Source organism: Talpa europaea, assembly GCF_964194135.1.
Source record: "Talpa europaea genome assembly, chromosome: 14".
In the NCBI taxonomy this organism is placed as follows: Eukaryota; Metazoa; Chordata; class Mammalia; order Eulipotyphla; family Talpidae; genus Talpa; species Talpa europaea.
In genome coordinates this window covers 81451809-81464946 of record NC_140082.1, presented here as the reverse complement: position 1 = coordinate 81464946, position 13138 = coordinate 81451809, and the positions used below count along the sequence as shown (strand labels likewise).

The following is a 13138-nucleotide window of genomic DNA, read 5'->3' as shown; positions in this document are numbered from 1 at the left end:
GGAGATTTAGCAGGGACCAAAACAGTTTCTGTCTACTGGAACTTTCCCAGATCTGAGGACAATACAATGTTATTATACCATCTTTCTACACATATCTGCTTAATAAGTGCATCTAGAAGATAGTGACTGAGCATGATATGAAGCATTTTTTTGTTTTGTTTTGGAGCAGATGAAGCTGATGGAAAGTCAGTCTTGGCAGTACTGCCTTCATACACTACGATATTATTGGATAGACATCCTCTTGCAAACAAAAGTCTCTAGAAGTGTTTTCTTTCATTAATATATGAAATAAGCATTTAAAGAACATATAAATTCACAAAATTGTGGAAGACATTATGGGAAAGGAAATAAGCATGATTAAGCATCAAATGATGTTCCCTCAGGAAAATCTGAACTGGAAAGAGATGTTTAAAAATGCTCCTGAAGAAATCAGTACATGATAGAAACAGATCACAAATAGTCCTTCCTGAGCATCTACTATGTGCTGAATTCAGTCCTCACAAGAGGTGGTGTCATAAATGCCATAATCATGTGAAATTCACAAAGGAGGAAACTGAGGCAGTCTGCCCACCTCCACATACAGTCTCTGGCAGAACCAGAGTCTTGGTCCACAGGGTCCATCCTCACAATCTCCATTTTTAGTCTCTGTGCTATAGAGAGTGAAGGGAAAGCCTCATGGGCAGAGTCTAAGGAGAGTAGCAGCAACAGAGAGGGGGTACACTGAGTGGGGCTGAGAGACTCACAGGGCTCATCTGTAAAACGAACTACAAATCTCCACAGATTTTTGCTCTGAAGATATTTGAATCTATGAATGAGACAAGCTAGCGACCTGAAATGCCCTTATTGACCATGATCACTGCCTTTTGGTCAGTCTTACAGCCATGTTTTCTTTAGATCTCTTTCAGAACTACCTATTTATTTGGAATTAGTCATCATGCTCTTGCTAAGAGAAAAGGATAGATAATAAGCTCTTCTGTTACTACTTTTTACCATAGCAGAGTAATTAGTCTATTGGAGAGAACTGTTGGTCTGTTACCATGGCTCTCTCCCAATACATCTTGAAGTTGTTATTGAAATGACAAACACACATGCACACACACGCACGCACACACATTAATAATGGACATACAGCTGCACATACACAGTCATAAAACAATTGTGCAAAATCATATATCAAAACTCTCACTGGAGGTTCATGTATATAATATTTGGGTCTCACTAATATTATGTTTCAGAGCCTCTGTGCTAAGCAGTCCAAGTTGATGGTGCATATACTGAAATGCCTTTGTATTAATGGGTGCAATCTACAGCAGCTAAAGAAGCATTCTCAGGCTCGGGTATCCGATTGTTTTATTAAGCCAGGTGTTTTCTACCTGTTTTAACAAAGCAATATTCTTCCATTATAGGTGTAGAATAATCTGCTAGAGTTAGTCATATTTTGATGAACACAAAAATCTTTTTGGTGCCCCCAGAAACTTGTCTTACCTCACCCACAAATTAAGCAAAGTCCTATCTAAATGACGTTGGTCAAGTTAACATGTGAAGGTATTGTTACTTTATTTTCTTTCCACAGCTGAAGTCACTAAGTCATGTACTTTTCCTTCATCTACTCTATTGCATTACTAGCACTTGTTTTTTTAAAGATTTATTTATTCATACAAGCACTGGGTACAGTCAGAAGTGCGGGAGGGTGAGAGAATTCACCAGAGACAGAGCAGGAAGCAGAACAAGCAGAGTAATGAAATACACTGCTGAGGGGAGCAGCGGGCACAGCAGGAAAGGTCTGCACGCCATGTGGGATCGAACCAGTGCTGCAGAGGCTGTGGGCAGCTTCACAGCCCAGTGCTCAACCGATGCACCACCAGGGGAGGCCCACATTTCTAGCACTTTTAACCTATTTTATTGGTCAGCTTGCTCTTCGCTTGATATACTAAACAAATCCTGTCTTAATTTTGCAATCTACTAACAACATAAACTGAACATCTCAATTGCTTCCTTCAATCTCTTGGTTAGTATATGAAGCTCTCTAATACTTTAGGGTTGATGTATAACATTTCTTGTTCCACCTGATGCAAATGTACAAGTTGTGTCTACAGTAAGTCATACTGTAATGTCAATTGAGTTAGAACAGTTACTGCAAACAAAGCACCAACCTTTTAAACACATATTTAACTTTCATTCACAGATAACGAAGCCACTTGGGCATAACAGAAATGGCACTGAACAGGGAGCCAGGATTGGGCTCCCGCTTTGGATTCAGTCACTAATTGGCTGTTTGATCTTGGACAGCTCTTCTCCTGGTGGACCTTAATTTCTTCATTTCAATCATGAAAAGAAAAGATTATATAATCTCTAAATCTCTTCTGACTTTTCTTAGTTTTTCTTTAATTATCACATGACTTTTTCTGTCCATCACAGGAAACACTGATAAAGGCCAAATTTACTACATCACTTTAAATATCCTGAAAAGCTGACTAGAGGTTCTTTATCCCAAAGACAGCAGGTAACTGATAACCCAGCTCTGTTCTTAACATTTTATACAAGGTATCATCAAAGTTATTTATTCTCAAACAAAATCAAAGAAAGATAATCAGGACTCTCTAAAAGAGTCTTCACTTTTCACAAACACGGCTAAAGGATTTTCCATTAGAAAAACGTAAGATGCTATTTAGGCATTTTTATCACCAGCAGTAAGACAAGTGCTTAGATGGACAACTATAGTCATTTAGGAAAGAACACATGGAGATGTGGTCTTCTCAGATTGCCCTGCTTCTAAACAAAGAGAAGCCAGACACTGAAGCAGAGAGCAGAGCAAGCTGGGGGCAGCACTGGCTCACTGTGACCCATTCCAAACATAACACCCCATGCCACGTGGTCACACCTCAACAGGGGCCTCACAGATCAGTGACAGAAACAGTCACAGAAGCAGCAGCTGAATTCAGCAAGGAAAGCTCTGGTACCTTGAAAACTGATTAATCCTAAAACTGTATTAGCTTATACCTTAAGGATTATTGGTGACAGGAGTCAGGGTTCATCGGGACAGCATGCCACTTTGGGGAGGTTTTTTTTTTCTCTGTCATGTTTAACTAAGGAAATATAATGAAATTAGACTTTCCTGGACACTATCAGGATCCAGACAGTTTTCCTTTGGTATACAACCATGCGGTACACCATAATATCTCATGACACACCTTGTTTTGTAAAGAGAAGTTTGACTTTCCTGAAAATTCTCTCTCAGAGGGTGGGGATGTATGGCATGTTTCTGAGTGTGTTGAGACCTTGGATAAAATAAAGTTTCATATTCATGAAAGTGATCACAATGGACATTTATATAGTGTGTGTCATGTACGGTGATGGTGTCCTAATGATCGAAAGTGTCAGACACGGTTTACTCTAACAATGATACTTTTTGATCAGCACAATTTGCATATAGCCCACCACTAGAAATTAAATATTGATCTTTATACCCAAATTGCAGTATTGGCTGTTAGTGCTCAACACTGGAGTTGAGTACCATAGTTCAATGGTTAACATTTGTTGTTTTGTATTTTAGTATTTATTTGTGATTTTATATTATGCTTGGAATGTTATCTATAATCTGTCATTAGAACAAAGAAAAAAATAAAAATGAATCAAAATATTTGCCAGTCAACTGAGATAGATTTCCTGCACAGATGAGGTAAGCCACAGATAACTAGAAAACTGAGAAAGGAGATCTTAAAATCCAAAACCAAAGAATTTGTACTTACTCGAGATGGTTTCCTTGTAGAATGTTTGATAAAATTTTCTAAGATGGTATTTGGTGGAACCTTCTTTCGACCTCCTTCTTTAATGCCAAATGCTTTTGCTAGAGGTGCAGCAATAAGCCTACAAAATTATGAAAAGAAAGTAAGTTCAAAACCTGAGACTGAGTCTATGTTGACAACAAAAAATTCGAGCTATAACTTCATATTCTATTTTTTATTTATATATTTTTTACAACATTGTTCATTTTTAAACAATGTTTGCTTTTTCCACCACCCCCCCATATCCCCTCAGGTGTAGTTCCCATAGTTTCCTTCCCCAAGGCACCCGTGCACCATCACCTCAGTCCCCTGTGCTCCTCCCTCCCTCCCTCTGATTCCTCTCCCTCCTCCCCTGTACAATGTCTCTGGTTTATAATTGTCTGTTTTTGCTTTGTTGTGTTTTGTACTGTTATTATTTTTTTACACTAATGTCTTATTTGGTTCCCCTATATTCCTCCTATAAGTGAAACGATCCGATATTTTTCTTTTTCCTTCTGACTTATTTCACTGAGCACAATTCCTTCTAGCTCCATCCGTATTGCTGCAAATTGCATGAGTTTATTTTTTGTTGTACCCTTATCTTTACTGCAGCACTATTTATAATAGGCACAATCTGGAAATAACCCAAATGCCCAAATACAACTTCATATTCTAAATGAGAGATCAGTCAGTCATTGCTTCATATTGCACAGAGGCTACCTACAGTCAATCAAGGAGAGCAAATTTTGAGACCTTATATAAAATCAATAACTAAAAAAACACACTTGCACAATTCTAAAATCTACTTTATGAAAACCCAAATATACACAATATCTAGAAATTAGAATAAGTCATTCCATTTATAGTTGTATTTTCAAGACTCTCAGGCATTAACGTAAATAAGTTTTGTTATTAAACATTTTTATTTGGTGATATTAAAGAAACTGCTCTGTTCCTATTTGAAGTGCTAACATATGAAAAGATGGCATCACTCTTGGGGAAATACATAGAAATGTGTAGATAAGTCACATGGCAAGCAGACATTTAACTCTATAAAAAACTAGAAAACTATTCTCCAAACTGTCTGTACCATTCTGCATTCCCACCATCAATGTGACAGATTCCTATCACCTCCCTGACAAATTTGGTGTTTCTAGCCTTTTTAATTCCAGCAATTTTACTAAGTATATAGCTTTCATTGATTTTTCTACCCTAATTGTTATTACTTCCTAACTTCTGCTTGTTTTAAGTTTAGTTTGTTCTTCTTTTCTAGTTTCTCAAAGTGTTTGTTGGTTAGATTATTGATATGAGATAGTTCTTTTTTGCTAAATCTGTTTATTGCTATCAATTTCCTTCTAAGCGCTGCTTTCACACATTTCATCAATTTGGGTATTTTCATTAATCTCAAAGTATGTTCTGATTACATACTCATACTCATACTCTGACCACTCTTATTTAGAAGTTTGTTGTTTAATTTCCACATATTTGCTAATTTCTGAATTTCCTTATTTATTGACTTCTAATTTAATATCATTGTGACTAGAAAAATACTTTGTACAATTTCAATCCTTTTATATTCACTGAAACTTGTTTTATGACCTAACATATGGTCTATCCTGGAGAAAGTTCCTTGAGCATGTGAGAGAATGTGCATTCTGCTGTTATTATTGCGTTATGAGTCTTTATATATCCTGAGTTTAGGATCCTCTTCAAATATAGATTTATATATATTTTCTCCCAGTCTCTGGCTTGTCTTTTTATTTAATTGACAATGTCTTTTTAAAATAACTATTAGGGTATTTTTGGCATATCATATAATTCAATGATTATTTTTTAGAAAAATTACCAATCACCATGAGTTAGCTTTAGAACATTTTAATCACCCCAATATGATCTCTCATGCATATTTACTGTTACTCTATCCTTTGTTATCCCCACTCCAGGTAATCACTAATCTATCTTCTGCAGTTATAGCTTTGCCCTTTCTGGCTATTTAATATAATGGAATCATATAATATGTGGTTGCTGTGTCTCACTTTTTTCACTGAGGCTAAAGCTTTGGAGGTCCATTCATGTCATAGCATGTACTTGTAATTCATTCCCTTATATTGCTGAATAATACTCCATTGTATGTGTGTATATATGTGTATATACATATATAATACCTTTTTGAAAAGCAAACATTTTAGTCATTTACTAAGAGAAATAAAAGCAGATGCCCAAATAAATTCTTGTACTTAAATGTACGTAGCAGCTACATTCATAGTAACCCAAAACTATATACAAGCTAAATTTGCATCAGCTATTTAAAAGATAAATTGGGCCTCCCCTGGTGGCGCAGCAGTTGAGTGCTGGGCTGCAAAGCTGCCCTCAGCCTCTGCAGTGCCAGTTCAATCCCTGGCCACCGGCGAGAGTCCCACATGGCGCAACAGACCTCTCCTGCCGTGCCCGCTGCTCCCCTCAGCAGTGTACTTCGTCAGTCTGCCTGTTCTATTCCCCGTTCTGGCTCTGGTGAATTCTCTCACCCTCCCGTGCTTCTGACTGTACCCAGTGCTTGTATAAATAAATAAATCTTAAAAATAAATAAATAAATAAATAAATAAATCGTGCCATATCAATACCTTAAAAGACCACTCAGCCATGATCAGGAATCACTGATACACATAACAACATGAAAAACAACTCTCAAAAGCACTATACTAAATCAAAGGTCAGAAACAGAAAACTACATATAGTCTATATGATTCCATTCACAGAAAACCCTTAAAGAGGCAAAATTATACTGGCAAAAGTATGTCTGTGATTGTCAAGGTCTGGTAGGGAGGGAGAGGGGATTAACTGAAAGGGGTATAAGGAAATACGTCAGCTGATGGGAACCTTCTCTATCATAATTGTGATGATGGTCATATGACTGTACACATTTGTTAGAATGTATCAAATTTTAACTGAACTTTATTGTTTGTAAATCACATCTCAACAAAACTAATTTTTAAAAAATAATGCACCTCTATTCTTCTTCCAATTATAACAAAGATTCTACCTTCTGCCAGATCAGTCTATTCTTGTACCTACCTACTTAGAAAAGCTTCTGTGTTTAATTAAATGCTGGAAATTTTAGTTTGAAAGATCATTTAGTCTTTCAATTCATTTTTTGTAACCCTGGGAGTAGAATAAAAAGTTTCCTAGGATAATTTCATAAAATGTATATGCCAAGTCAACTTCCAGATGAACTAAGTTCTCCTGGAAATGGCTCATACATTTCAGAGACATATAAAAACAAACTAATTATGCACCAGATGTAGAGAGCAATGTGTATGGATCATAGAACATGATCTATACTTAATAAAAGAAGAAACAAAATAAGGTCTTATCACCTTACCATTGATGTCAACTAACAATACATGCACTTCAAGTTTATACACACGTTCTACTAGGTCATACAAACAAGAACCCATGAAATATATTAGAACACAGCAGGGAATGGAATGGGAGTAGAAAATGGGGAGAAAGGATAATTAATGAAAAATTAATTCAAATCAATCAATCAAAAGAGGCTTATCCAGAGCAAAGGCAACATGCTATGATTTGAGGAATATGATTCATTCCTTTGCACTAAAGGTCCAAATAAAACAAAAAACCAAGACATCTATAAAACTAACAACAACTCAAAAAAACATATTTGACATGGTTTTGGACAAATAAGGGAGTAGGTTCATTTATTCAACCTACCATTTGAATTTTTTTGGGAAAAATACTCATTGTTTTCGCTGGTAGAATAACACAGACACAAAATGATTTAATGTGGTAGTGTTCTTAATTATATTCATGCAATGCGATCTCCTCATATGTTAGAAATAAGAAATTAGGAAAAATAAAGGCAAAGAAGGATTGAGCCAAAGAAGATTTATGCAGTAAGGGAATACAATCAATCTCTGAGCCAAATGAAGTATGACAATCCCTTTCCAAAGGTCATTGAGAGACACGTGTATGAATGAGTATACACATTTGCATAAATACACACATGCATAGCATACTTGGTGATATAAAGAACACATCTATATTAAAATCACTAAATAAAGAAGAGAAATACGGTCCTGTTTGTTAGCATGTCCAGGCTTCAAGGACAGATATAACATTTTTGTAGAAAAGATGAAGTATATAAATAGTTTTTACTTCAGTATTACCTTCTCAAATAAATCTAGAAAATCTACCACTTTAATGTAACTATAAATAAGATAACTAGGTACTTAATTAAAAAATCTATTTTGAAAAAGGAACAAAGGAAAAAGCACAATAAATACTTCATAAACTGAAATGAAAAGAGAAGGTAAATGACAGGTCTTAGCTCTAGAAGGACTTTATCAATTAATTTGTCTGAACTTTCAGTTTATTGATATGGAAAGAAAAAAGGAATGGTGAACTCCTGCTGCCATGTAAATGGTTCAAAGTTAAGTTAATTAACAGGCCATAGGGCAGAACTGAGCTTCCAAATGGCCCCACACAGAATTCTGAGAGCCTCCCCTTCATTTAGCACTGCTTTTATCTGTGATTCTAGATTCCACTTCCTTCCTCTCTCCCCCATGTTCTTTTACAGAAGAGAGGGAAGGTAACCCTAGGCAGATGTCTAAGCTTGTGTAGTTTAACTACTTGTAAACAGAGACAATAGTCTACTGGCATAAGATTGATTCCCAGTTCCTAAAGATTTAAAGATTCTTTGACCAGAGTTTAATCAGAGGTACTTATTGATATGTGAGAACAAAGTGTCTGGAGCATTTCAAGGCTCAGATAACACCTAAGTGTAGTGTGCAGAGCTTGAGATTATTCCACTTTAGGGAAGTTGGTTAACCATCCCTTTTCAACTCCTGTGAATTGCTACAGATGTGCACCCCACCTATCTGTAGAAAACAATGGACACACTAGCCTATATTAGGCCCTTATATAGAGAGTGGCTATGTGAGAACCTGGGAATGTGTTTGTTGTATAATTAAGTAAAAGAAAAAATTACCTTGTGATTTTTACCACCTCTGTCCCTGCCTTGGACTCTCCTGGAACTGTATGTTGAAATAACGTGTTTATTCACAAGTGTTTAACTTTGAGTAACTTAGCCAAGTCCCAACTCTTGCTCATTTCATAGAATAAGAACGTGTAACATAAGCACCGTCTGAGACAAGAGAAGGAGACTATCTTGTGATAAATATATTATAGTGTCAGTTACACAGATGTTTAAGATAGCGCAGAAAATTTTACATTTGTTATCATCCCTTTAAGCTAGGTCTTCTGTTTTCCCAAGAGTAATAATTTGCTCTCTTTTTCCATCAGGAGTATTTCACTGTGAGAGTTCAGAAAGAACAGGTGTAGAGGGAAGTAAAAAATCAATGCCCCTAAATCTGGTATCATTACACATGGGTTCAAGTCCCAGATTTCCTCCTTATGTACTAACTGTGGGATTCCAGACAAGACACTTACCTTTCCTTTTATTGACTGAGCTTTTACCATTTGAGATATTTTATATACCACTTAAACTGTAAGTTTCTATACAAACACAAGTTATTAGTAAATTTTATTTATTATTTATATAATAAATGTATATAATTATATAACAAATGGTTTAATTAATACAAATGATACAGAGGCCCTGGAAAAAATATTTATACTTCAAAAAACATGATCTCTTTGCCACGTTAAATTTCCCTTCTTTCTTCTGTTAATATTTTTAAAGACATGAGACTAGTGGAACAACACCTAGTTTTCTATAGTATCACAGCATGGAAAAATTTAAGGTGAATTAGAGGTAAGTTATAAGGAGATAAGAAGGATGACATAGACTATACTTAAGCCCTTGAGAAAAAGCAAGAAGGTGTCAGGAGCTAAGAAGAACAGATTTCTTCCTGACAGCTGTTGGAGAGGTCAAGCCTAAGATGTCACAAGTCGGGCCTCCACAGATGTGCTGCTTTGGCAACCAAAAGTATTTTCTCATTCACAGTCCCTATCAAAATGTAAAAATGGAGCTGTCCATTTTGGGGGAATGGACAAGCACAAGGAAATCAACACTGCAAATAAAGTAGAGGTCACAAATGCTAAATTCAAAACCACTAGATATTATGCAAGAACAGGAATTATTTCAGGATGGTAAAGAGAAATTTGTCAATTTAGAAGTGCAGTGGCAAATGTCAACGTTATTTATGTATTCTTTGACAAATCCAAACATGTGAGTAGAAAGCTGAATTAACTATCAAAAAGGAAGAACACTCCCAAATGTTCTCAGCTAGAGCTTAGTGGTGTCCTGGTGCTTTTTCATCCTCCCAACAGCAATGGCACATTGTTGGCCCAAGTGAAGTTGCTATTTATATAGAAACCTCATGAAGAGATCGTGAAACAGAGTAGGTCAACTAAGTCTTGAGATAAAGATGCTGCAAATGGTTATAAACATATGATCTGTATTACAGTTAGCCTTAGACAAAATGATTTTTATCTGATTTTGTCTCAACTTTTTCCAACTCTTGACATTCAAATTTGACATTGCTCCAAAAAAATTAATGTGCTAATAACATTTTTTTGAAATAGAGACAATTAATAGCGACAACTACAGAGATTACAGATGGACATTTATCTCCCATCATCATAACACGAGTACAGTTTTAATAAAAAAGGTTGGAAGTAATATCTATTTAAATTAAATTAAGAAAAAGAAAAGTTTACTTTTTTCTGAGAAAGAAAATTAATATTCTTTGATTTCCTTATACTTTGGAATGAAGAGCTGCTATTAAAACTTGCAAAAAAAAACCTTTAAAATAAACTACCCTATAAAGCAATATTGTTGGGTCTTTAATGATCTGTTTTTATTGTTTATAGACTTTTAAGAATGACAATGCAGCCCCTAGTCACGGACTCTTCTAGAAGACACTGCCTTTCCAAGCGCTCATGCTCTTTGTCAGCCAGCTGCGTTCTGGAAGATCAGCTGAGTTCCCGGGTTGTCACCGACATTCCTAAGTTCTGTGATCCTTGGATGACCTGGAACTCCACTTTCTTCAGCGTGAGACTAAGGTGCTCAGTACATCTGTCTTTGCAATTTTTACCATTTAGCTTCCAGATAACATTTAGTATGCATTTGTTACATGAACTCCCCAAGAATCTGTAGCCCATTAGTGGCAACCTCTAAACAACAGATTCTTTAAGGATCTTACCAAGATTCTATTGTTCCAGAGGGGGGGCAAAGCAGGGGACCGGGAAGGAAAGACACATAAACACTACTTACTTTTCAAAGAAATGTCTGATAATCAGCAAGCCCAAAGCATATGGAATTGTCAAATATAAATGAGAAGGTTTTACAAAGACGAGTCCATCGTGATCTTCAAGATCTGACCACTTTACTGCTGGAGGAAGCCAGAATCTTTCCAACCAAAACCATTCTTTAAATGTCTGAAACATTCTAGAGAGATGGAAAAAGAACACATTAGACTTGTAAAACACATAGTTAAAATCAAGATAACACTGAACACATTTACTCAGCTTACCCAAAAAAGAGAATTTCCGAAAGAAAGCAAGAACAGAACCCAAAGATTTAATGACAATTCGATACTATAGTTTCATGACTCTTCACTGCATTAAACAGGATTATCCTGCAAGCATGTACTCTCAGGATGACTTTGGCTGTAACATGTAAACAAGTCAAAGACATCGTTCTTCACACTTTCAGCAGAACATATGTTAACATCATGGGCACATATCTTTCCCTTACATGAGTCTACGGTAAAAAAAAAAAAATAATTGAACAATAATCTCTACAACTTCAATAAGCCAAAGGTAATCTTATGAAAACTCCAAGTCATGTATAAATCTTCACCAGGAGAACTGAACTCTGGTGAGATCATTCTTTACTCCATTCTGTCCCTCATATGCTGTTCACAGACATACTCATCAAAAGTAGCACTAATTCAGACTTTGCAGACAGGATGCCTTCGCTGCCATGTATTAATTGTTTCACTGTAATTTATTCTCCCCTGGGGTGGGGGTAAATTCCACATGGTGGAGTAAAGATAATCAAAAAAGAGTTACCAAATACTTCCTGTCTATCAGGATTTGGGGCTAGAGGGACGACTCCAGACTTCAGAAGCTCACGAATGAGTCAGGACTGACGTGGATCTGGACTTGGGAGGAGGTAGTGAGAGCTGATGAAAAGGCTGTTAGGAAGGATGACTATAATTTAAAAGATAAGGCTTGGCAGGATGTGGAGAAACTGAAACCCTCATACACTGAGGGAAGAAAGTAAAATGGCACTGCCTCTGCGGAACATCCAAAGGCCTGGGAACTGAGACACAGAGCTCCCACGTGACCCAGCCCAGGGGTACGCAGTTCCAGCCCAGGGGTACGCAAGAGAACAGAATGGAAGGTGCCATACTGTGGTGTGGGCTACATGAAAGAGGCCTGGCGCCGACTCCAAGGTGTATGAGTCCACAGGGCAAAGTTCCCACAGTGCACAAATCTACAGAGACAGAAAGTTAGCAGTGCCTTAGGGTGGGCCAGCGCACATGGGAGAAGTGGGGTGACAACTAATGGGTATAGAGTTTCCTTGTGGGGTGATGAAAATACTCAACAATTTAATGTAGTGTTGGTTGCACAATTCTGTGGATAAACTAAAAAACTGTAAATTGCACACTTTAAATGAGTGGATTTTGTGGGATGTAAATATCTCAAAAAACAACGAAAACAAGAGTTGAGAAGCTTCCTTCTGAGCTTCACCCCCCTTTAACCTCTCCACCTTTAAATCCAAGGCTCATAGTGAACATCATGTGGAAGCTTCTGATCACTTTATTTATGAGACTTAAGTTTTAATCTTCCAAATTCACCTGAGTCATGCTTGTATCTATGATCCCAGGCAAACAAATAAATGAAGGAAAAATTACATCCAGATTCAAACTTCAGCATGATTTTAAAGTTCATGACTTTCACAGGGGGGTTGGGAGGGTGTTGGGGGCTGCATGCCATAAAAAACAATACTCAACTTATCCCCCTGAAGGAATAGCAGCTCTCCCCAAGAGGAAGAGGCTGTGCTTCACTCACAGCCATGAGCTGCATTACTCTCCAGGTAGCAGGCCCAGCAGCCCTGTCTACGCCTCTCTGCCAACTCTTTACTTCCTCAAGATGATATCAAAGGCTCACAGAGAGAGGAATGAGGTTGAGAGAATGAGAACTGGAATCTCCTTTAATCTCTGTTGGTTAGAAACAGGGTGCATTCTCTCAGCCTTCTAGCAGCTGTTCCTAAGGCCGTCACGCAGTGCCAACCCATAGCCAGTGCCTCTGGCACCCTTCACAGTTGTCTGACCCTGAGCCTAGGGGCTGGATGTGCTCTTTTGGAGGTGGCCACCATCCAGCCC

The 13138-nt window shown here is 37.1% G+C and overlaps 1 protein-coding gene across 1 annotated transcript in view; it reads right to left on the bottom strand.

Moving 5' to 3' along the window:
* CERS3 (ceramide synthase 3) overlaps positions 1 to 11192 on the bottom strand; it is a gene marked incomplete at both ends in the record, with an annotated part of 60660 nt that extends 49468 nt beyond the window's left edge. Inside the window, 2 exons of the mRNA XM_084253056.1 lie at positions 3750 to 3867; positions 11020 to 11192. Of these exons, the coding sequence (XP_084109182.1) occupies positions 3750 to 3867; positions 11020 to 11192 (291 nt within the window). The remainder of the gene's footprint in view (positions 1 to 3749; positions 3868 to 11019) is intronic.
* Between the last annotated feature and the right edge of the window lie 1946 nt (positions 11193 to 13138).